This window comes from Myodes glareolus, chromosome 27 (genome assembly GCF_982192425.1).
Source record: "Myodes glareolus chromosome 27, mMyoGla1.1, whole genome shotgun sequence".
Lineage (NCBI taxonomy): Eukaryota > Metazoa > Chordata > Mammalia > Rodentia > Cricetidae > Myodes > Myodes glareolus.
Genome location: NC_142052.1, coordinates 42,986,054 through 43,012,020, shown reverse-complemented (window position 1 = coordinate 43,012,020; position 25,967 = coordinate 42,986,054). Strand labels below are relative to the sequence as shown.

General features: G+C 46.2%; 1 protein-coding gene across 1 annotated transcript in view; it reads left to right on the top strand.

Moving 5' to 3' along the window:
• The window catches only part of LOC148117707 (aldehyde oxidase 1), a 51,126-nt gene extending 33,684 nt beyond the window's left edge, over positions 1-17,442 (top strand). Inside the window, exons 25-35 of the mRNA XM_087902371.1 lie at positions 348-539; positions 1,870-2,097; positions 3,931-4,026; positions 5,986-6,114; positions 6,732-6,806; positions 7,102-7,154; positions 8,137-8,251; positions 15,018-15,083; positions 15,486-15,674; positions 16,141-16,308; positions 17,164-17,442. Coding sequence (XP_087758497.1) covers positions 348-539; positions 1,870-2,097; positions 3,931-4,026; positions 5,986-6,114; positions 6,732-6,806; positions 7,102-7,154; positions 8,137-8,251; positions 15,018-15,083; positions 15,486-15,674; positions 16,141-16,308; positions 17,164-17,214 — 1,362 coding nt within the window. The 3' untranslated portion in view covers positions 17,215-17,442. The remainder of the gene's footprint in view (positions 1-347; positions 540-1,869; positions 2,098-3,930; positions 4,027-5,985; positions 6,115-6,731; positions 6,807-7,101; positions 7,155-8,136; positions 8,252-15,017; positions 15,084-15,485; positions 15,675-16,140; positions 16,309-17,163) is intronic.
• The last annotated feature ends 8,525 nt before the right edge of the window (positions 17,443-25,967 follow it).

Sequence of the window (25,967 nt, the reverse complement as noted above, 5' to 3'; positions counted from 1 at the left end):
TAAGTATCCATGCATTAAAACAGATACCAGAACACCTTTTCAATTTCTAGGCTGCCTCAGTCTATAGGCCCAGTGCTTAAGGATGTGAACATATCCAAGGCTTCTGGAACTTGAAAAATTCATTTGCTCTGAAGCATGAAAATCAAAGACAATAATTGAGAAGAATGCAAATACTTTAAAATTATTTTAAAGCAAACTGTATTGACCTAGGGTGTCAGGTATTTCAGTGTTTGTGCTGAGATGTGAAGAGGGAGCTGTTCCCAGCCTGGTTCCACCGGGAGGTGTCTGCATGGTAGGGCGTGCACAGGAGGCCCAAGTCTTCTCACGCCCATTCTGGGTTTCTGCAGGTGATTGAAATGGGACTTCTGAAGATGGAAAATGCTTACAAGTTCCCTAACCTACGCTGCCGGGGCAGAGTCTGCAAAACCAACCTTCCCTCCAACACGGCTTTCCGTGGGTTCGGCTTTCCTCAGGCAGGGCTGGTCACCGAAGTCTGTATCACAGAAGTGGCAATCAAATGTGGCCTGTCCCCTGAAGAGGTAACCCTCTCTAGTCTCATATATAAAAGATGCTGACTATCTGAGCTGGGAAGGCTTAGGGTCCTTCCAGGTGCAGAATTAGAGAGGTGATCCAGGGAGGAAATTACTGGCCTGAGTTTGTCCAGCCCTTGTTGCCTCTGTCCTCTTATTTTTGGTAGCAGGAGTGAGAGGAGAGATACTCAAAGATATCCCTTCCTGTCGATAGGAATGTAGATCTCTTAAAATCTACATTCCCTCCAATGTCATGTTGCATTTCGTTCCACTTTTCCTCTTACAGGGATCTGGGCAATTTCTAGATGGGTTTCTGGGGAGAGTGTGTGCTTATAATGGCCTCTGTCTGCTGTGGGGGGAGCTGGCCATAATTGTGAGGATTTTTCATCTAGGAATAGAAGACACTTGGTGGTTTTTGCTCTCGGGTGAGGAGCTGAGTCGCTGGTTCTGAGAGGACAGTCACAGTCTACTCAGGATGTTAGACTTCTGGGTAGATCCGAATCTGTGCATTTGTGGTTTCCTGTGTAAGACCTATCTAAGACTGAGCCAGTCAGCATTTCATCATGGGTCATGGAAGGAGATCATGCAGCTTCACCCTGCCTTGAGGGAGTAATGGCTGTTAGGGTTGCTCTCGGCAGGGCACGCCGCTTTCTTCAGTGGTGTAACCACTAGTCAGTTGCCCATGCTGCAGAAAATAACCTCCCACCCAAGTCTGCAGGAGCCGCAGGAGTTGTGTAGAGTTGTTCATACAATGCCTGCATGGGTGGGAGAGCCTGGGAAGGAAAAAGGTTTCAGTGGGATGGGCCAGGGGCTACAGGGGACAACGGGAAGGGAAGCAGCTAAAATGTGCAGTGCGCATGCATGAAACTCTCTAAGAATTTACAGAGTATTCTCATCCGTCCTTCCTCCTAGCCTTCACTTAAATTTAGAGAAATATCCCTGTGGGTTGGCTTTGGGAATAAGTGGTCCTATCTCGCCATAGCATCTACATAACCTAGGTTGCATAGCCTGGGCCCCTTTCAACAGATGCCCACAAATACAAGCACTGAGAGTCGAGAATGTACCTGGACCATACGGAGATACACGGGAACAGAGGCCAGGAACTCCATCCTATAAACCTTAACAAGAATGGCATAGAAACAAGAGGGTCTAGCATAGCTGATGTGATTCTGAGTGGGGGATAAGAAAAATGTCATACCTGAGAAGGGCTTTAGCGACAATGGGGCAGCACATAAGTTGGCCCTTTCAGGACGGACAGAAGTGGAGGAAGAGGACAGGGGGTGAACAAACTGTGGCTTCTGAGCTTCCCCTCAGTTCTCATTCTCCTCTCCTTCCATAGGTTCGAACCATAAACATGTACAAGCCAATCGATTATACCCACTACAAGCAAGAGATCAATGCCAAGCCCCTCCTGGAGTGTTGGAGAGAATGCATGGCCAAGTCTTCTTATGCTACGAGAAAAACAGCTGTAGAAAAATTCAATGCCGAGAATTCCTGGAAGAAGAGGGGGCTGGCCATGATTCCCCTGAAGTTTCCTGTGGGTCTTTTCACAGTAGCCATGGGACAGGTCAGTTCTTGGAACCCAGGTAGGAATGTCACCCAGCAGAGACCTGGGAAACAGAGGTGTCGAGGGAATGTCCTTCACGTTGGATCAGTCGTGTGATGGCAGGGACCAGATGTTTCACCTCACCCAGGCTGGGTTTAGCCTAAGCTGCATTACTCTGGGACACAATGGCTCTTCTGCTTACCTCCCCACCGTGGGTAGGGACATTCTTGGAGGGAAATGGGGCTCCCATGATTTACTGCTGGCTGATGCTAAACAGCTGAGATACCTGCTCGGGGTCCTCTTCATGTGTCCAGTAAGAAACTCCTCTTCTCCCACTGGGACTTGGTGTTTCTAGACATGAAGTAGAAATGGGAAATTGTGGGGCACTGGGTGCCCTACTTGTTGCTTGATAAGGGTCAGCTAAACCAGGAAACGTCAATTATTTAACTTTTTAAATACAATTTTAGGAGTTGTTTCTCCTTGTAACTTTCTTTTCTTTTCTTTTTTCTTTTCTTTAATGGGTTTTCGAGGCAGAGTTTCTCTGTAGCCTTGGAGCCTGTCCTGGAACTAGCTCTTGTAGACCAGGCTGGCTCGAATCCACAGAGATCCACCTGCCTCTGCCTCCTGAGTGCTGGGATTAAAGGCAAGCGCCACCACCACCCGGCTCTCCTTATATCTTTAAAGAGAAAAGACTTGGAGTTGCCGTCCTGGTTCCTTTAGCTGGCTAAATCAGTCTTTGCTTAGCCCCTAAACCCACTTACTCTATCTGCGTCTGTTTTGAATAGAACTTGTGTGTACTCACTGGTGAAGGACAGCTGTGTTCTAGCTTGCTGTATAGCAGCAATGGGGACTCCTTATTTAATTTACTTCATGCATGTGTTTATGTTGTGCATGCACACAGAGATGCAGCCGAGCCCTTACGTCACTGGGTATGCCTCCTCCATTTGCATGAGTCTCATGGAAGGAGAACCAGGAATGGGTAGGGCTGTTGGACTCATTGGCTGTGTCTGGAGGGAGCAAGAAGACCATGAGCAAAGAGTAGGAGGATCCCTTCTTCTCCCCATCTTTATCCTGTCACCTTCTAGATAAACAATCACAGTCACACACTGAATTAGTTTCCACAGTGGACAATTCTACCCCAATAAGACTTAGCAGAAGCCGCACCCTCGTCAGTTGTAAACTAGGTCCCTTAGTCTAACTGCTTCTGAGTAGATGAGCTTTATATTCTGTGGGCCGCTCGGTGGCTTCTGCAGCATTCGGGGGTGCTGTGCAGTCAGGCCAACACTCCAGAGGTCTGCAGCTCTGTGCCAAGATGGCTCAGGTCAGTGGTTCTCAACCTGTGGGTCGCGATGCCTCTGAGAATCACAGATCAGATATCCTGCATATCAGATATTTACATTATGATTCCTAACAACAGCAAAATTGCAGTTATGAAGTAGCAATGAGAGAATTTTGTGGTGGGGGGGGTCACTGCAACATAAGGAACTATGTTAGAGTGTTGCAGCATTAGGAAGGTTGAGAACCACTGGTGTAGGGTGGTTCTGGGTCACTTTTCAAACAAACAATAAACGTTTCTCTATCTAACTTATTTGGATTAGCATTTTGGGGTGATCACTAGGCAGCACTAGCTCTGCTGTTACCCTGGCATAAGTTAATACATACACACATATGTGTGTGTGTGTTTGTACATATACACACATTATATATATATGTATATATATATATATACATACACAGACACACACATATACGTATGTATATATCAACAGGCTTGGAAGGAGCGGTGGACAGTGTTTTAGTTACACAGACATTTCAGCGTCTCTTCTGATTCGTCTCTTTTCATCCCCTCCCCAGGCCGCCGCCCTGGTTCACATTTATCTCGATGGCTCAGTACTGGTCACTCATGGAGGCATTGAGATGGGGCAGGGCGTCCACACTAAAATGATTCAGGTAAGACTACAAACACTGGGTTCTCTTGACTATGTCCATACAGATGTGTTCATGAAAGACTGTGAGCATCCATCACTGTCCCAAGATAAAAGGGTAGGACACTGTAGCTTTGACAGTTTAAGCATGAAGCTGTTAGCAGAAATCAGGTAAATATGTCAATTACTGAATGGCAGAAAAGAGATGGTTTTGTTTTATTGATGAGGATGGCTCTGTGCTTGCTTTCTGCTACCATTTCGATGACTGATAACTGAATTGTCCTTTTCTGTGTTTTTGTTAGATGGTGAAAAGATGTGTAAATTCAGAGGGATTGTAATTTTTCTTCACCTGAAAAATCAGAAATATGAATCAGACTTGATATCTCTAGCCAGTGTGCATTAGCAATTCTACATTAGGGTCCTTCTATTTTGTCAGATTTCCCCCGCCCCAATATGGGGTTTCTTGTGTAACGGTCCTGACTGTCCTAGAACTCATTTTGTAAACCGGGCTGGCCTCGAACTCACTGAGATCCTCCTACCTCTGCCATCCAAGTGCTGGGATTAATGGTGTGTGCCACCACCATCCAGCTGATTTTCCTACTACAAAAATTGCTAAGATGCTGCTGCTGTAATGCTGTTCATTGTCAGATTTTTTTTTTTGCAACCAGCCTTACACAGAAGAACACTGCTTCCTGTCATTGCAAATTCTTCACAATTTGCCGCACCTGCGCCTGCATATAATCCTAGCCCTCTGGAAGCTACGGCAGGGGGATCAAACTCAGACCAAACTCATCCTGTCTCAAAAGCAAAACAGACAAGCAAAAGACATTCTTAGCAATCATGACTTTCAATGGCTGCCTGGGGGTGCATTTATAAGTAACTCTACCCCAGTTATTGAACTATTCCATGAATATTTCTCAAAATATACCTACGATCCTCTCCTGTTTTCTTAACATGACTCACCAGCAGACGAATTACTGAATCATGGGGTACGGGCATTTGGAATTACTTGACAAGTGGTTGCTAAATTGTTTTCCATAAAGTGTCTGTTGTTTCACTGTGCCGTTTACTGACACTCAATTTGATGACTTGTTGAAATAATTGGATAATTTGCCAGGTGAATGAAAGCAGCTCAAGTGATGTCATTTAGGTTTTTTTTTTTTTTAAATTACAGGGACAAGGGCTGTGCAGGGAATTTTGTTTGTTGGTTGGTTGGTTTCATGCTGCTAGAACTTGAGAGTTCTTCATTCTATTTTTCAGTGAGTTTTCTGTGTTTTTTTTTTCCTTGAGTCGAAGTCCTTACGCTGAGAGCCTGTGTACTCTGAGACCCTGATGTTATGAGAGGGTTCAGAATGCCTGCGTCTTGGACAAGTTGTGAAAAAAACTCTATCAAGCTTACTGCTAGCCAGAGAGAGGTTAATTTGAACCAACTATAATGATTTTCCCCAGCAGTAAAATAATAAACCAAAGCAACCTCTAATCCCCATGCTGGCCCTCAGAGGCCCCAGCCCCATCCCCTCTCCCGTGGTGCACGTGTTCCCGAGGCCCGAGTCCTCCTGAGGAGTGTTCTTTTCCTGCAGTGTTTTCAGAACTGCATGGAGAACCAGGCAGCTCCTGCTAAAGGGATGTCCTCTTGGCTAGGATTTTGCAAAGTGTGGTGGTGAAGCAGCTTGACAGCGCTGGTTTCATTAACACAGAGACGGGGATGAAGCTTCTCCCCTGCACTTGCCTGGAGCCTTTTCCTGACTTTGTTTCACAGGAGAAAATCAGCAGAAAAGAAAATGTGTTTAGAACTTGGAGTCCAGACGAGCTAGCCACCAGGGTTTTAGAAGACAGGGGTTTTGTACTTGAAGGAGCTCAGGGTTCTGCTTCCTCATCCCTGTCCTGTATTTAAGGGTTACATATATGTTCTGTGTCAACTACATCTGAGCACAGGGCTACAACTAACCAAAGTATCTGAAAGGAAACTTGGTTTCAAACCTAGGTGGTCAGCCGTGAATTAAGGATGCCAATGTCCAGTGTCCACCTGCGTGGGACAAGCACAGAAACCGTCCCCAACACCAATGCCTCTGGAGGGTCTGTGGTGGCCGATCTCAATGGGTTGGCAGTTAAGGTAAAGCCTGCTAAAGTAGCATCATTCAGGAGCCCTTTGGGGTCAGATCCATGGCTGGAGATCAGAAGAGAAGCTCATCTCCCAAGTCTGCTCAGTACAGGGCGGGGCAGGCGCACAGACCCAGCAGGGACACAGCACCCAGCAGTTCTGTGCCGGCTGCTCCGCTGGTCACCAGTCCTCTTAATTCTGCCCCAAACCCTCAATGTCTTCCCCCATCTGTGTTCAGTCATATTCCCACCTCTTGCCAGACCTTTAGGTGATGCCCTCTCTCCATCCCACTTCATTGCCTTTCACTTTGGCTTCTTGAAACCTGAACAAACGTGCCCAGAAGATTAATGTTCTGCATTCAGTGTTTGGTTGTATACAATGGTCCTTCTGTTAAGTGTTGACCTAGTGTGGTATGTAAGGTGACTGTCTTTTACACCAGCGCATGTCTGACCTGCTCACACATGCAAACATCCCTGCATGAAGTCTTTCATGCCATCCTCTACATGGATACCCTATGTCTTTCTGTTCCTCTGTACTGTTGAAGTAACTCTGTGGGATGACATACCGTGTTGTTTTGACGTTGATGTCTTCATGAAATTATTAGAATTGTAACTTAAAATCACTTACAGGATGCCTGCCAGACCCTTCTAAAACGCCTTCAACCCATCATCAACAAGAATCCTCAGGGAACGTGGAAGGATTGGGTGAGAGTCACCGCTTGTCTGTGTGAGAGGAGAGGGGAGAGAAATAAGTGCGGGTTATGTTTATGGAGAGGGTAATCAAAGGCAGACACTTATTACAACCATGTGCACTGAGCAAGTGTGGCTACTACACCCAGGGAGCCATGATTGCTTCTGTAGACAGAGATTGGTGGCGGGAAAGGGTCATCTCGGGCCATCCTTGTGACTGTCATACCTAAGACATGGTGGAGATAAACCAAACTCCTAAACAATTCTCTTGGGAATCCTTCTTATATCTTGCTCTGCTGGTCCCTCCCAGGCGCAGACAGCTTTTGACCAAAGCATCAGCCTCTCGGCTGTCGGATATTTCAGGTAAGACTGGTCCTGCAATCCAGTGTCATGGAAAATACCAGTATGAGCTTGAGGAAGATTTCAGTTCTATTTGCGATTCTGGCCCCCAGCCTGACGCACTATATTCAGTTAGCCTGCTGTGGGAAGAAACTTTTGTCTGCTAGTTAATCCAAGTACCCAGACAACCTTCTCTGGGGAAAATAGTTTGCATCTGTGAACTTGGTGCTGATTTGGATCGTACTGTGGCCATGATGTGGCTTTCGGGGAACTGGTGCTTGAAATCCACAGCCGTGACTTTTGCTGAGAGCACAATTTATCCCTGAAGTTAAGACACAAGAGTATGGGTGAAAGCGAAGCCAAATATAGGATTGGCGCCTCCTGCGTTAGCAAACAGAGATCTGAGTAGCTGTGGAGCCCTGAGCATCCCAACTCCTAGGAAACCGTTGATTGAATGTTTCCATGGAGCCTGAGTGCTGAGACAGGCAGGGTCTTAGCTCCTGTTCTCTCTCTGCCTGGGACTCCAGCTACCTGTCAGGAACAGACACTGGTAGGGTTTTTCATGGCCACCTCCAGGCTGGGGACAGAGGGGAGACAGGGGAGAGGACTTAGCAGGCTGCTGGCCTGCACATCTTTCCTCTTTGACATTCACCTGTTCTTACTGAAGAGAGGGGGATGGAGCAAGCGTAGAGCCAGTTCATGGGAGCAGGGGACCTGATTCCTCACAGGCAACACTGAATCCTGGATCCTGAGGGAGAGAAAGCAGGCAGTAAGGCCCTTTTGAAATGGCATTTGCTTAAGATGCAGGCTGAACCTTCAATCTGAGGACCATAGAAGATGCGTTTTTTGGACACATGTGTTAGGCATGAGTTAGGTGCTGGCATGTCCCTAGACTCAGGTCCTCCTCTGAGTGGCACAGCTCTCTTTTGCTGGATTAATCATCATTGTCTGAGACTGCAGGACTTGTTCACTGAACAGTGCTCCTCAACAATGCTGTTTCTTTCAGGGGCTATGATGCAGAAATGAGCTGGGAGACAGGGGAAGGCCATCCCTTCGAGTATTTTGTGTTTGGAGCTGCCTGCTCAGAGGTGGAAATAGATTGCCTGACTGGGAACCACAAGGTCAGTTCCACCAGGGAATGTCCCCTGACTGTACTGGTGAGATGCTAAAATTTCCACACATGCTGCCTACTGGAAGGAAGCTCGTGTGTGGACACAGCACCATGAATTAGCCCTAAGGGTGATCTCTCTGTATTGCTAGAAAAAAAATGAAACCCACCAGTTTCCTCCATGGTATAACACCTTCTGAGGAAAACAATAATCCTTCTCTTTAGGTCTTTCCTTCTTTCAGTTTTAACTGGAAATAGGAAAGAAATGACTTCAAAACAGCCAGACAAGAGCTTCTATGTAGACTCTTTCCTCAATAGCCATCCTGACCTCTTATGAGAAGTGTCGTAGCATGATGTTCTTGAAGGGTACCACAGGTGTCCACAGCTTGTTAAGAAGAACCACGGGGCAGCTCAGGAGAGGCAGTGGTCAATCTTGCCCTCTCCTTGGATATCTTAAGTGTCATCTTATACTTTTAGGGGATGGGTGGGGTGTAGATGCACACTCCTGGGCACAAACAAGAGCTTCAAGGACCTGACCTCCTTTCTTGTACTAGGCCTTTTATGGTAAAGAATGCATCCATTGACCAATATATAATAAATTATCACAGATCCATCAAACGGGACTGGGGTAGCCTTACCAACGTCATGTCACTAAGCTACTAAGTTAGTGACAATCTGTTCCAGAACCTACCAAGAAGCAAGCTCCAGCTTTGATATTTCCAAAACTTTGTGTCTATGTTCTTAGATTGTTACACATAACTTTTCATTTAACATCTTCTTAGCATCAATTTTGAAAGTATAGTCAGCCTTATCTTTGAAATTATGGGTAGCCTCATTGATCCTCCCTGCTAGAATATCAGATCTGTCTTGATTCTAGCGCAGACTGCAGCTCTTTGGGGAAGCAAAGGACTGTCACTTCAAGCACGACTCTTGGGTTAGAGTGGCTGTCCCGCGCTACGCTGAGTGTTCTCTCTTGCTAACTAATTTCTGAATCCCTTTGCCCTCAAATAAAAAGTCGGTGGGAGCATACCCGTTTATGTTTTTCTTATGTCTTGGCCTTGTGGGAGCTCAGAGCAGGAATAATTAACCTGGTGTTGGATGGGGGTCTTGTTTCTTTGCTTGTTTTAGTGTAATTGGACCTTCGTTGACCCGCTTAAGCTTCTGAAGCTTTGAACGGCTGGACACTCCCGGTTACCACAGACAGACCTGGGGCAGTGGCTCGGAGGTCGTTCTCTCACTCCAGCTGAAATTAAAGACAGGGACTATTGTGCAAAGCAGAAGCAAGCTTCGCAAATAATATTACAGCGCAGTGGGGAGTTACGGTAAAGTGAGAATCTTCAGAGTGGAGGGGTTTCCAAGAAGGAAGAAGCCTCGACACTTCCTTTCAGGGGTTTTGATCAGGTCATGGTAGAGGCTGGAGGGAGTCTGGGTAATTCCATGAGACTGTTAGCTCTCTGGAAGCATCATAGACCGAGCCAATGGAAGGCCCCACATACTGTGAATCCCTCTACCCCAACCAGGCAGATATTCTTGTGCTACCCACCCAGTTAGATGGGTTGAAGGCCCCACCCATCTCTGTCCACCTCTGAGATGTGCTTTCTAGGGGCCTTGGTTTCCTGCTAGCATTGATCAGCATTGCCATGGCCAGCATTACAGGTGCCTTGCTCAGGGTTAACTAGACCACGTTCCCTTCACTGATCTCTCCATGACCAGATTGCAGTTGTACCACAGCAGAGACTTAAACCTCTTCCTGCCAGGTAGACTGCAGTCCTTCCTTATCTAAAATTCAGCTCCCTACTATGGAGAGGCCTGGATGGTCTCCCAGTGGAGGTTTCTTGTGGGAAGCCATCCCTACAAGTCCGTCTGTTACAATCAGCGACATTAGGCATAGGATGTGTGGAAGGCAGAGGTGCTTTATCTGTGTCCCTCGAAGGCTTTGGGCACAAGGCCGGAGAGTAGGCAGAGCCTGCCGTCCTCAGTCCTGGGTCCTGCCATTCCTCTGTCTGTCCCGCTTGGTTATCTCATCCCCAGATAGAAGCCCTCTTACCCAGGGCTGCAGACATTGCTGGTTTTCATCCTTCATTGTCCTTTAACCCCAGCGGGTTCTCAAGCAGCAACACGGGTCCTTTCCCTCACTGCCTACAGTGATAGCTCTTGCATCAGTGTGAAGTCTCAAGAGACGTCCTGGCGTGTGTTTGAACAATCTTGAGAGGTGTGCAGTATTGGTAGCTCATGGTGGCACCACCCATTGACAAAAGGCTGACATGTAACTGCCTTCCAGATGTTGTGGTTTTTTTCTCCCTGTTTTGGGCCCACCACCGATCTCCCAAATACACACACGGAGACTTACTCTTTCCAGGAAAGCTCAGCCTTAGCTCAGCTTCTAATCAGCGTTTTAAACTCAAATTATCCCATTTCTCTTTAACAAAAATTTACCTCTGGGCTTTTACCTTTCTTTATTCTATATTTATAGTCCTTTCTTTCTTACTCCATAGCTGGCTGTGTGGCTCTGAGGTGGGTTGTCTGTCCCCTGGAGTCCTCCTCTCTTCTTTTTCTCAGTCCTCCCTCTCCCCTAGATTTCTCCTCCTGTTTATTCTCTCTGCCCAGCAGCCCTGCCAGTTTCTCTTTCCTGTCTAGCTATTGGCCATTCAGCTTCTTTATTACACCAATCAGGTGTTTTAGGCAGGCAAAGCAACACAGCTTTTCAGAATTAAACAAATGCAACATAAAAGAATGCAATACACCAGGAGGTGGCGGCACACACCTTTAATCCCAGCACTCGGGAGACAGAGGCAGATGGGTCTCTGTGAGTTCTAGGCCAGTTAGTTTCAGGACAGGCTCCAAAGCTATAATGAATCCCTGTCTTGAAAAACCAAAAAACAAACAAACAAATAAAAAAACAACTAGATGCAACACATCTTTGTATCATTAACCAAATAGCCTACAGCGTAAATGAATAAATGAATTTAACACATCTTAAACTAATATTCCACAATAAGAAGCTGTTTCTCAGCCATTCTCATTTTGGTCAAACTGCCTTCCTAAAAAATATCCTATATTTTGAACCTACATCTATATGTTAGCTACCTATTACCGTATAACAAATTGCCCCCAATCAGCAACTAAAATAATAAATGTCTACTGGCTCACACCACCTCTGGGGGCCAAGCATCTGGGTCCACGTGGTTAATCCAGGTAACACCAGCTAGGATTGCTCATGAGGCGACGATGGTCAGGCTTTAGATGAGGGCTACAGTCACCGGTTCTGCGTCTAAGCTCCCCACACCGTGGTTAATGGGAGGTGTGGTTCTCCGTGTCTGTCAGCCAACTGCCTCCTTTCCTTAAATGATCTCTTTGTCCACTTAGTGTCCCACGGACATAGTGGCTGACTTCCTCGGGATGTATCGGCTCCAAAGACAGTTGAAAATACAAACACGTGGAAGAAACCTGAAATAGAAACCATAGTCCTTTCTCCTCTTGTTCTGAGCGATGCCATTGTCTCTGCTGGGGTCTAGTAGTTGTTGTTGCTCTCATTTGTTTCCTGGCTGCCCAGAGTGGAAATAATCACACACATACTGCTCAGCCTTTATTAGCTCAGGCTTCTTAACTAACTCTTACATCTTAAATTAACCCATTTCTGTTAGTTTGTATTTTACCACTAGGCCTGTGGTTTACCAGTAAGGTTCTGGGGCATCTGTCTCCTTTGGCAGCTCCATGGCATCTCTCTGATCCTGCCTTTTCTCTCTCCATCTCTGTTTAGATTTCCTGACTGGCTATATCCTTCCCTGCCACAGGCCCAAAGCAGATTCTTTATTAACCAATGGTAATAACACATATTCACAGCGTGCAGAGGGGAACCCCACATCAAGTTGTCTCAATGACTGATTTTGCCAATGGTTCGTGAGAGGGCCATGCACAGGCTGTGAATACCAAATGGAGGAGTTCATTAAGCACTCTCTTGGAAGCAGGCTACTGCAGTCCAGACCCATAAGAATACAGTGGCCGAGAGCCATAGTCCATGTCTTTAAAAGTTGAACATTCACTAACCTTAGACTCTACAGGGTCCCTCTTCATCTACCGTGGAGGCCACTTGTCTCCTAGAAGAGCAGTCAAGCTAACTGGTATCAAAGAGAACTTTTCACCTCATTGTCTTTTGATAAAGAAAAGTAATTAATGACCTGAACTCTACTGGAGTCAGGTGTTCTGGATAATTATCTAGTTTTCTACAGAAAATAAGAAGAGCAGTGCATTCTCTCTCTCTCTCTCTCTCTCTCTCTCTCTCTCTCTCTCGGTTTTTCACGACAGATTTTCTCTGTGTAAGAACCCTGGCTTTACCGAAACGTGCTTTGTAGACCAGGCTGACCTTGAACTCACAGAGATTCACCTTCCTCTGCTCTGGAGTGCTGGGATTAAAGGCGTGCACCACCACTGCCCAATTGTGTATTTTCTTTGCTCCTTAATGATCAACAGAGTGTGTTAGCATGGTGGAAACCATCATTCACACCAAGAATCGACAGACTTGTTGGAGGAGACGGAACTGTTGCCAGCACACAGGCAGGGCCGCTCTTTTCTGCACTTTTAGGTGAGCAGAATGCAAGGCCTAAGGGCCGATTTGCTCTTTTCCCCACCCACCGAATGGAAGCTCTACATCAATGGAAAGCAGTTTGAACATTTTCTGCTGACCTGTCCTGATCCATGATTCGGTGATGTCACCGAGCTGGGTAGACTCCATGGCTTAGCTTGGATAGAAGCCACAGGGCTTTGCAACGAGGCCTTTGAAGGACAGAGATATTGGCGTTTGATGTTTCACTGTTTGTTGTGATAGATTAAATTTAGTCTCTTGCATAAGCCATTTTGAAGCTTATCCAAAGCAAATGAGCTTTTTATTCCCTTGGAAAACAAATAGGGCTTAATCTGGGGGCTAAGAGCATTGTGTGGAGGCTGGAGAGATGGTTCAGAGGCTAAGAGCACTCGCTGCTCCTGCAGAGGATCCAGGTTCAGTTCCTAGTTCCCACATGATGGCCCACAACCATCTGGAACTCCAGTTTCCGGTGATGTGATACTCTTCTGGCCTCCATGGTCACCAAGCACAGAGTGGCCATACACACTGTAATATGAAAGGAAAAGTTTCGGCTCGGGACCCCCAAGGTCAAGTTCTCAGCACAGTGGAGATTTATCTGCCCCAGAGGGACAGAGGGCAGGGAATGAGAGACAAAGACAGGAGACAGAGGACAAGGGAGACTTGGCAGGGGTCTTTGTCCCAGAGGACAAAGTTCTGTCTCTGGATAGAGGGACACAGACACGTCACAGAGGAAAATGGTGGTTTATAAAGGTAGAAGGGAAACCCTATGTTAGGATGAGGTGTTAATTAGGAGAGCCAAAGGAGTATTTGGTTGCTGGGCTTCAATAGTTTGATAGCTGAACCTTGATAGTCAGCCTCAGGAGGAGGAAGTGTCCAAATAAAGGAATAGACCTTGGAGGCTGGCATTAGGAATGTCGTCTGGCAGAGTTTAGTAAGGCAGAGGGAATCGGGGAGAAGCTGCCAGGTCCATGCCCCCCACAATGGAGCCGGCTTGAGTCCCTTCACAGGCACACAGGCAAACGCTCACTCTCATAAAACAAAAGTAAATATATCTTTTTGAAGAAATGCAGAAATGGGGACTGGGAATGGAACTTAGTTGGTGGAGAATTGCCCTCAGATATCTGCGACCTTGGGTTCAGTCCTCAACACTGTAGCATGAGTTCTAGTTGGTATTAAAAATAAAAGCCCACCCTGACTGCGGTGGCCCAGGCCTTTAATCCCAGGACTAGGGAGGCAGAGACAGGCGGATCTCTGTGAGTTCGAGGCCAGCCTGGTCTACAAGAGCTAGTTCCAGGACAGGCTCCAAAGCTACAGAGAAACCCTGTCTTGAAAAACCAAAAATATAATATAATATAATATAATATAATATAATATAATATAATATAAAAGCCCAGAACCAGATATAGGGGTTAATGCTGAAGATCAGAGCAGCCATACACAAGAGAGTTCTTTTGCCTCTACCAATACAGACCAGAGGGGTGACCCTGTTCTCAGACTATCTCCTTAGACTTCCTCCTCTGACTACAGGGGTGATCCTCAGGCTGCACCCGTGTCTGGAAAACCTTAGACTACCCTGAGCTCCTGTCTCCTTCCACGTTCTGCTCCTCTCTCCATCCAGTCATATCACTCCTGCCTACACCTTCCTAGTGCTGGGATTAAAGGTGTGGGATCCCAAGTGCTGGGACCACCATTGTGTGAGCTCTGTTTCTCTATAAGACAGATCCAATCTTGGTAGCCCTGGGCAGCCTTGAGCTAATAAGAGAGAGATCCCTCTGCCCAAGTCTTCCAAGGCCTGGGGTTAAAGCTGTATACCAACACTGCCTGGCCTGCACTCTGATCTTGAGGCAAGCCTTATTTGTTGAAACATAAACAAAATATCACTACACAGCAATCACGTAAACCAGGCATGGTGAGGCACAGCTCTAACGAATGAGGAAGTAGAGGCAGGAGAATCAGGAGCTGAAGAACATCCTTGGCTTCATATCATATACCAAGTCAACCTGGGCTACGTGAGACCCTATATCAAAATCAAAATGATTTCGATAACAAACTCTGTCACATAATGAAAAATTTGTTCCTTCTTTATCATGAAAAATAACACGATTGGTCCAAAGAAAGACTTGCTCCCATACCTGGAAAAAGGCATTTCTCAGCTTCTTCTCTGTGGGTTACCTGAATTAAATATTCATTTTTGTAGACCATCAGAACAGACATTGTGATGGATGTTGGCCACAGCATAAACCCAGCCCTGGACATAGGCCAGGTACGTGTAACTGTTTGTCCTTGTTTCCTGTTTCGGGGGCAGGAAGTGCAGTGAATCTGAAGAGGAAACATCTCCTGCCCTAGGGACCTTACCCTGGTAGACAGGGTCCATGAAGGGTTTTGTATGCGCCATTGGTGGAAGACATGACCGTGTGTGCACAGACATGTGCGGACTCACCCAGAGTTACCGTTCCAATGGCTAAGACTAAAACCCAAGGCCTCTGACTTGGAATCTAGCACTGAATGAGACAGACAGAAATGGCTGTTGATGGGGTCCTGGGGACACTCTACGAGACGCCCTAAAGGCCCCTTGAACTGCAGTTCTCCAGTTCAGGCAAGTAGCAGGCAGCGGACATGCTCCTGGGAAGTCGCCTCGTGGGATACATTCCTTCTCTCCTCTCAGGTCGAAGGTGCATTTGTTCAAGGAATGGGACTTTACACCATAGAGGAGCTGAGTTACTCCCCTCAGGGCGTTCTGTACAGCCGGGGTCCAAACCAGTACAAAATCCCCGCCATCTGCGACATCCCCACAGAGATGCACATCTCTTTCCTGCCCCCGTCTGAGCACTCGAACACCCTGTATTCCTCTAAGGTGAGCTGTGCTTGCTGATGGATCCTGGGTTTCTTTGCTGTCTTTAGGGCGGGGAGACATTGGTCTACTTGGTGTTTGAGGTCTTTAGGGCACTACAGAAGGAGTCCATAGTAAACATTTAATTATAAAGTTACTTAATGACATAGTGCAATATTCCCAGTATGCCTAACGTGGACTCTCAGGTCACATTTGACTTTTTATGTTGCAATAATCAACTTCATTTCTGTGTGTGCTTGCTCCATTTGAAATCATTTTCTTAAGCTAGAATTCTAAGTATAAAAATACTAAGGTCAATGGGTAAATTACTTTTTCAAAAATTATATATATATATATACATATATATATAGCAGTCTAAAGGTTATATATATGTGCGTGTGTGTGTGTGTGTACATATATGCATATGAAACTATATTCAGTGAGGGATGGGCATTTTGTGTCATAACCTTCCTGGCTCATTTCTCTCAAGGGTCTAGGAGAGTCTGGGGTGTTCCTGGGTTGTTCGGTGTTTTTTGCCATCCATGATGCAGTGAGCGCAGCAAGACAGGAGAGAGGCATCTCTGGACCACTGAGGTTCAGAAGTCCACTGACCCCAGAGAAGATCCGCATGGCCTGTGAAGATACCTTCACAAAAATGGTATGTTGCCCTCCAGAGAAAAAACATAAAATTCTTCATTTCTGTCCCCTGGCTCCATGGCCATGTTTCTTTAACCCACTGCTGTGGTTTTCCCGTGGAAAAACAGATGACAGGAACCCCTTAGGGCACGCGAGCGGGATGGAGTGGCTCTTGAACTTGTGTCCCTTGGTTGAGTCTTTCCATCAGCCTGGCCTCGGCTGGTCTCCTGTGTGCTCAGGCCCTTATCACTTGAGAGGACCAGAAGGTTCGTTCTCTTGGTTTTATGTTTTCCCCTGAATCAGGCCCAGGAATTCAGGGGCTGCGGCTTGAACCTGGGACACACAGCCGGAGTCAAGTTCACTGAGCTATAGCCCACTGTCACCCACGCAGGCAGGCCCTGGCAGCGTGAGGGAAAGATCCCTCCCTGTGCAGCGTCCACGCTGAGCACACACTAGGGTTCTCTGCTGTCTGTACAGCAGCACGATTTGTGATTTTTCATAGTAAAGGAACCAGTGCCACCCAGTTCCCTCTCCAGCTACAAGACAAGTTTTCCTGTCCTGTGAGGGTGCCCCTCCCGCCGCCCCTCCCGCCCTCCTTCCTTGCAGGTTCTGCATAGGAATCTGGGCCTCACCGTGGACAAACATACACTGGCTCCATGTTTCCTTAGCCCTCTCCACGTGGGGTGGAAAGTTCTCCATCCCTCCGATGGGCCCTGTCCAGGAGGCCTCTGTACACCACGTGATGTCGTTCTCTGACCTCTCATTGGCCCTGAGGCCTGTGCTGGTTTTCACCTTCACCGTCTTCTGCTATTTATTTAACCTACGTCACGAGCGTGTTTCTAACTCATAAGCATCCAAACTTGCTCTTCCCTTCCAGATTCCAAGGGATGAACCTGGATCCTTTGTTCCCTGGAGCATCCCTGTGTGAGTCAGATGCGAACTGCAAGGACTGGGTCCACCTGTCTGCAGGATGCACCTCCCGGTCTCTCTGCTGGAAGATGCTAACGATGAAAGCCAGATTTTCACAGCCCGGAATCACCCACACCTGATTTTCATGAAGCTGATTTGGAAGTTTCACTTCAGGATGCTCCAGATACACCTAAGCAGTTATAAATCTTCTTGTAAATCGCACAGTTATTAAATTGTTTCCTCTGAAGTGGTTTCATTCATTCATTCGTTCGTTCATTCATTCATTCGTTATTCTCCCCCTCAGATCTATATAGTTAAATACAACAGCTAGGCTGTGCTCACTTTTGGTTTTATACACCAACGCAATTATACTATCTAGTGATTGACGATTTTATAAATGATTTCTTTCCTATTGTGGTCTGGAAATTTTTTTTTTCATTTCTCCTTGAGAGCAATCACCCCCACTTTTCTAATCAGGTCAGATATGGACCTTATATCTAAAGAGTCTCTGGGACCACGGGGGTCAGGAGGAAAGACATAAATGAACTTCATCAAATCTACAAAGCTGGCAACAGCATTCCCACCATTGAGGAGGGTGAGCTAGTAGGGTCTAGATTCCAAGGCTAGCCTGGGCTACATAGCAAGGCCCTGTTACAACAAAACAAGGGCTAAGGATATAATTGGTGATGGATGCTTGTCTAATGTGTTCATTTTCAGCACAGAAAAGAGAGAGAGAAAGATAGAGAAACTCATAGAATAGGACAGGGTATTTGAAAATATATGACAAGCATCTTGTGTAAAGAGCACTTACAACTTAGAGCAAATCACTTTTCAGTTTGTTTTTGGGGTGTGTGTGTGTGTGTGTGTGTGTGTGTGTATGTGTGTCCCAATAAAGCAGAGACACAGAGATGTTTAAATGGTCAATCAGAACACAAGAAGATAGACAGAGATGTTTAAATGGTCAATCAGCACACAAGAAGATAGACAGAGATGTTTAAATGGCCAATCAGCACATGAGAAGATGCTCAGCCTTGTCTGTCCTTGAGAAATGTAGATCAAAGCCGTAGTGAGACACCACTCCATACACTGTGACAACTGTAGTTAAACAGTGGCCAGCGTTAGATGGACATGGAGAAACTGAATCCCTCTCCGTTGCTGGAGGGATGTGCATAGAGCAGCCACTGGAGAACAGCCAGGCAGGTAAAACGTGAAACAAAATTTCCACACAATTGCTATAGGGTTTAAAATATGTGTACAGAAAAATCTACACACAAACCAGTCAGTCAGAGTGTTTTTCACAAAACCCAAAGGTAGGAAAATGTTCCACCAATTGACAACGTTTAATAAATAAAATGCAGCACATCCACCAAGGTGGATCCCCGCAGTCCTTCAAAAGAATAAATACTGACACACTACAGCAATGTGGATGCTGAAAGCCTTGTGTACATGAAAGAGAATACACAAAAAGACATATATTCCATCTATACAAAAGGTCGCAAAGATGAAGTGGACAAGTGGTTGCTAGGGCCTGAGGGGAGAGAGGAACTGGAAGTGATTGTTCATAAACTTGGAGCTTCCGTTGGTGGATATTTATGCATGAAAATCAACTGAATCACATATTTATTTCTAGTTTACCATCTGCTATAAATACCATGACCAGAAGCAACGTGGGAGGAAAGGGTTTCTTTGACCTGCACATCCCTATCACAGTTGATCGTTAAGGGCAGAAAGAGGCAAGAACTCACTCTGGAGCACAGGCAGAAACCACGGAGGAATGCTGCTGTCTGGCTTGCTCTCCACGACTTGCTCAACCTGCTGTTTCAATTACCCCAGGGTCACCAGCAGAGGGTGGTACTGCCACGGTGGACTATGTCAGTCAGTCATCAACAGAGAATATATCCCATAGTGGACCACGTCAATTCAATAGAGAGTATGTCCCACAGTGGACCTCGTCAGTCATCAATAGAGAGCATGTCCCACAGTGGACCTCGTCAGTCATCAATAGAGAGCATGTCCCACAGTGGACCACGTCAGTCATCAATAGAGAGCATGTCCCGCAGTGGACCACGTCAGTCATCAATAGAGAGCATATCCCACAGTGGACCACATCAGTCATCAATAGAGAGTATGCCCCACAGTGGACCACGTCAGTCATCAATAGAGAGTATGCCCCACAGTGGACCACGTCAGTCATCAATAGAGAGCATGTCCCACAGTGGACCACGTCAGTCATCAATAGAGAGTATGCCCCACAGTGGACCACATCAGTCATCAATAGAGAGTATATCCCAAAGTGGACCACGTCAATTCAATAGAGTGTATGCCCCCACAGTGGACCACGTCAGTCATCAATAGAGAATATATCCCATAGTGGACCACGTCAATTCAATAGAGTGTGTGCCCTACAGTGGACCATGTCAGTCATCAATAGAGAGCATGTCCCACAGTGGACTATGTCAGTCATTAATAGAGAATATGCCCCATAGCCTTGCCTACAGGCCAATCTGATGCAGGTATTTTCTGAAGCCCAGACAGTTCTCAAATTGGCCTGTGGAGAGAAACAGACAACCTGAGGAAGTTGTGACTGGCAGCCTTCAGAGTCATGGTATAAGGACCTTTCAGTCTGAATGATGCAGAGGACAGAAGTTCATGAAGCATCCTTCAATTTAAGGGGTCTCACCGAAGCCTGTTTTGTCTGATCACGGGAGGACAGAGTACACAGGCCAGGAGTGTTCTTTGCTTTCTCCTATCCTTGGCAGCTGCCTCCCTTTGAGCCTTTGCTGGCTTCTCCTGCGGCCCATCCCATAAGTGAAGGCTTCCTGAGATGGACCCTTCTTTCTCCTCAGCCCACACCCTGCTGTTGGCAGTGACTATTATTCCAAGGTTAGAAATGATTCCAGGATCGAGGCTCTGACTCTGAAAACAGTGCTCTTCTGGTGATGAGGGGACATTCAGAAAAGGTCTTTAGTTGCTGACTACCTGGAACTCATTAGATATACCAAACAGACCTCAAACTCATGGGGATTCTTCTGCCTTTGCCCACTACGTGCTGGAATCACAAGCACATGTCACCACTTGCTTCAAGTCTTGCTTTTGATTCTGACTTTGTAATCTCAGACCCCCAGGCCTCATGAATCCCAAACAGATCTCCTAATAAGTTAACTGTCTCTGAGTTGCTAGCCAGAAATGTGGCTAGCCAGAATGATCCCAGAACTGCCCAAATTGTAAACACATCTATACAGGTATGACAGCCTGTCAGTCCTGCTCAGTAATGGAAATCCTGGGCAGGAAGGCATGTGTTAGGGCCCATGTGGCTCCAACACAGATATTTATTTTCCCTAACTGGACTGGTACAGAGGCGCAAGGAATAACCAGACACAGCTTACACCATCATTATGGAAGAGGGCATCTCAGGCTTCTTCCTCCTCAAGATCTCTCCTGAAGATCTCTCCCGTTTATTCTCCAAACATCTTTTATACTAATACATAAACTGGGCGGGAAAAATACATCATCATACTGTCTCCTAGGTAACTAGGTGAATGGCCTTTTGTCACGTCCGCATCTACCTGTCTGCTGAGTATGCTAGCTGTCATGTAGGCCTGAATTAGCATCTCTATAAGGCATCCTCTAAGTTACAAAGAAAGGGAATAGCCAACATCCTGACATTTGTCAGGCAGAGACAGCCTGTCTGCAGGGCTACGTGATCATTTCAGATCGGCCCAATGGCTTCAGAGCCTGGCTGCTACACCATAAAGAAATATGGGCCTGCAGTCATGACTTCTTAAATTGTAGAATAAGGAGGCAGAAGGCAGCCGGGATCCCGGAGCATCTCCATGCACAGACATCCGAAGCACTTGACACAGGTCTATACACTGATCCTTATGGCACACACTTCTTAATCAGTGCTGAAAAGTACTATTCATCCCCATTGAGCAGGAGGGCAGACTGAGGCAACCAGGAGAAAGTCAAGGACATTCTCCATGTAACTATCACGTTCTTGGCAACATGTCATCTCTTAGGATGTAAGTGTATTACATGTTGGCATGCCATGTGCTCACTGAAATAGTCACTCTCTGGGCATCACTGATGAATTTTCAATGCTACTGAGACGGTGTTTGGAAAGATTAAGACTTGGAGCTTGAAAGATTAAGATCTTGTAATCATGCAGTGGGAGCTAGCCTAGAGAAGCATCAACCTTGTGGTTTGTTTTTGTTTGTTACTGAGGTGCCTTGCTGTCACGCTTGTTACTGGAATAGAACCGGTGCTCATGAAATCATGGATTCTTAGAAATCAAGGAGGAAACTGCAGAAACTCATAAACATGCAAGCCATTAACATGCCTCGAGACTTCAGAGGTAATTTCTCTTCTTTGTCCTCTCGGAGAGTTTTATTCTTCTCAAGTGTTCGGTGCGCCGAGCATTCTGTCAAGACACTTTTTAATTTCTCCATTTTTGCAAATCTGATGAACATTGCCTCCTGTCCTTATGCAAGTCATGGAGTAAACTATTGATCAGAATCAGCCAAGCAGAGCTTTATGAGAACATTAATCAACATCATTAACACTGAATGTTGTTTAATTATGTCTTGTGCATTTACATTTTCTGTCTTCTCTACAGAGGAGCCGAAACCTGTCAAGTGCCCTGTGAAATCTCCATGCACTGTGTCTGCAGAATTAAGCAGATCCTGCCTAGAATCTGAAAGACCCCGATTTGGGGAGACTCTCACTCGAGCCTCGGGAAGACGCGAAACCACTCCCCCACCCCCTGCCAGTAACTCACGAGAGACCGTCCTTGCTGCACTCACACGAGGTTTAATGACAAGACGACAAGATGGGGACCAGTGCACTGGGACTGAGACTCATAACCCACGCAGGGGAAGAGTTCGACCTCGAGTGACCGGGAGAAGTAGTTTTTATAGGAAGAAACCACACAGCCCAATAATCTGAAAGGGGGGCAGGGAGGGTGTCACAGAAAATTCCAAAAATTCCAGTGATGATTACAAAGGGGAAACTCCCTGCCTCTCAAGATTATTAATCAGCTAATTTCTATTCCAGTGATAATTACTAGGGGGAATCTCTCTGTCTCTCAAGATTACTCTCAAGATTACAATCTACCTTTATCTTCAGCTAGTTCCTGGAACCCTGGAACTGGCTAATCCTAGATTTCTGATTCTTCTCTTCCTGCTAGATTTTTGGCTCTATTTTCCTGCTAGGGGGATCTGGATTTATCCAGGTCTTTCAAATCCTTACTCCAAAAGAGAAGGTTAGCTTTCTTGGGTCCCTAATCTCCTCTTAGAGACCACTCTTCTGGGGCTCTGTCACCAATAACCCCTGTCAGAACAGACCCAGAGAATAGGCCAAGAGTTGAGTCAATCTCACCTAATCCTCATCTCAAAATAAAAAGGGGGCCAAGGGTTACCCAATTCCCAAGTTCTAGAACCACACTGGTTTTCTGTTATGTCTCCCAAAGAGCTCATGGTTCCCCAAGCTTATCTTGTGAGACGCAATTCACTTGATCCATCTGACATCTTGAACAAATCTAAAGGGGCTCCAAGTTCTCCTAAATTTCCACTTTTCTTGTGCTTCAAGGCCGTTTGAACAAGGCTCCACTGATGCTCTGGTGCCTGCTCTTCCTGTTGTGAGAAAAATGTGAGCAATCACAAGAACGAGGCAGCTGCGCCTACTCTTTTACGCCTCTCAACACTACTCTGTCTTCATTGAGCAATGTGTTTGCTCTCTCTTGCCCTGGAAAACAACCCAGACCAGAGCAGTGGATATTCACAAGCTGTGTACATCTCTGGCATGGGAGTTGTGTCCCTCAGAGTGGTATTTTCTGATTTTGTCCTTTCCGTTCACTGAGTTTCTGTGCTGTACCTCTCTTAAGAGTGTTCCCCACAAACAGGTCCTGAGGAAATCCTGATGACATATGTGAAATCTGGAAAGACTCCTGGGACTTTTCAATGATTGGCAAGGGAGGTATTATGGCTGAAGGGAGAGACTTGGTGTGACTGAGGGAGATGCCTCAAGCCCCGAGAAATAGCCCTGGAGCTGAAACTGTGTATTTCATTCGCCCAGGTAATTTATGCCGCTGCACTGGACTCAGACCCACTGTGGAGAGGGTGAAAGGTTCAGCCCTGTGAGTGTAAAATGGCTGATGGCTGCTGAGCCTCCACCCCCCCCACACACTGGCTCCTTCCTAATGGCCCCTACACATACCATATGGGTTTCAAGGAAAGTACAATACAGTGTGTTAAAGAAAAATGATTTTCTGTTTTTATCCATCTCAGTGAGCATAACTGGGTATTTGTTTTCAGAACCATAGACAGGTAGCACCATAATAGCTCCTGTTTTGAAGGTTAAGTTTGGAAAAGGCATACTCTTAGTGAAAAGAGATTAGGCCGCTCTAATATCTTGCTTCATGATAAAGAAAACCTGACAAGAGTCTGTTTCTCAGATTGTCACATCCATAGCACTTGTAGTTGAGACATACTCTGAGTGAAACATTTCCATCAGGCGAATGTCCCTCTTTCCTTATATGTGACTCCATCTGAGATTAATATGATGGGAGACGGGGAAGAGACGGGAGGCCATCGCCATCATTCACGTTAGGTGGAGTCAATTGAAAGTGAGCTCTGCAACATCCACAGAGCATCCGTCTGGGACTCCCTCTGCCCTCACCATCCGCAGATCCCTCTGGAGCAGACACCAGAATCTCCCCACAACACTCTGGAACAATCCCGATGGCAGACGTGCAGGGTTTTCCACATCAAGCAGTCTAGAAACTCTATACCTATTCACAGGGCGTTCTGTGGTTTAACCTAGTTAGTTCTGATGCTAACTACTCAGAGTTAGTGTCACAATCTACAAGGTAAGGGATCACAAGACGGACCTTATCTTACCAAATGCCAGTCTGGACCTTTGGTATTTCTTATCCAGTACCTACCATCAGGAGTTCCTAGATCCTCACTTCCCCAACTTCAATAATTTGCCAAGATAGTCAGCATAACTCAGGAAACACTGCTTATTCTTGCTGGGTTACTCTAAAATCTGACATAAAAGGAACAGGTGAATAGCTAGGGAACTGGTACAGCAGGGAATCCAGCAAGGACTCCCGTGAGTGGACTTGAGGTCTATCACGTTCCAACACAGGGGTGTTTCACCAACTGGAAAACTCATAATATCTCTGGTCCAAAGGGGTTTTTGTATGTTTTAAATTTATACAGGGTATGAGTACTTGAATATGACATGTGTGTGAACACACATGTATGTAGAGGTCAGAGAACAACTTGTTAAGTTGGTTCTATTTTTCCAGCTTTCCCCGAGTTTCAGGGACTGAACTCAGAAAGCACTCTAAGCTCCGAGTGATCTCACAGCCCCCAGACGTTCTTAGAACTGCATGGCTGCACACATCTTCAGTTCCAACACCCCAGAGACAGGCTAAGGCAGAATAACTGCCCATTCAAGAACAGTCTGGGCTACACTGTGAGTTCAGGCGTGGCGTAAACTGCAAAGGAGGACCTTGTCTCATCTCAAAAATTAAATATAAAGTTTTTATGGCACTCAATCTCCAGTCCCTACCCCCAGGCTAGTACACCCAATGGGTCCAGTTTGACATCTGCATGTGTAAACCCAATGGTCACAGGATCTCTCTGCCACTTAGCCCCATTCTAAGGTCATTCAGGAGTGGCCATAGGTTCAGTAATGGAAAGGACTTGTCAGTGGAACCTATCCCTGTATTTGGTGACAACCCAGAGGACGTTATCCTGATTTCAGAAACTCCAGGTCCTTCAGGACTCTCACTCCTCCCTTGGACAATCTGCCCCCCACCCTTCTCTCTGGTGAGGTTCATTGGAAACTAAAGGCTTTATTACCTGGGAAGCAATGAGCACAACCCTAGACTGGGGTAGACAATCAGGAAGTTGCAGTTACTAACAATAAGTAGAATATAAAGTTGTGCTGAAGAAACAAAAACTAACTTCATATCAGAAGGCACAACCTCAAATTCTGATTCCACAATTCTCTAGCTACATAATTTGCCATATTCTATAACTTTGCTCAGCCCCCCGTTTTCTTGTCTGTGAGGAGGAATCATGATATAAAGACTTGAAAAACAGCATGTCGACAACACAGAAACGTCATGCTGAGCACAACACACAAACATCATGCTGAGCACAACACACAAACTGTGGGACCCTGTCCTCCCTGATCCTTGAGACCAAAATACTGGATGCAAATAATGTTTACGCTAGCCAGCTATGCTTCCTGCTAGTTCAGTCCTTGGTTCTGCTACAGCCTGGTACATTAGCCTGAGGGATCTATTTTACTTTAAAATGGTAATTTCTCAACCTGCCTCAAAGAAGCTCAGGTGCCAAGGCCCATCTACCTGTCTGACATTGCCTTGTACCCTCGACCACCTGTCTGTGGAAAAACTCCCACAGAGGCCAGTTTCCCCAGCCCCCTCTGGGTAGGAGGAGTTTTCCTTTACTGGGGCCTTTATTCTCCTTCCTGCTCCTGGATGGGAGGAGGCCTTGCCTTTTTGATCCTGGTTGCCCACTGGTATAAATACCCGACTTGAGTTTAATAAAGTTGCCATTTACTCTGGTAAATGAGCAAAGGTCTCTTTTTGTGTGTGTCTTTTTTAACCCTCAGGACAATCGTCCATTCTTGTGGGCCCGAGTTCGGGAAGGCACGCGCCTGGGTCGGGTGTGGATATCCACTGGAAGGCAGACTCTAACAACAAACGTCATGCTGAGCACAACACACAAGCGTCATGCT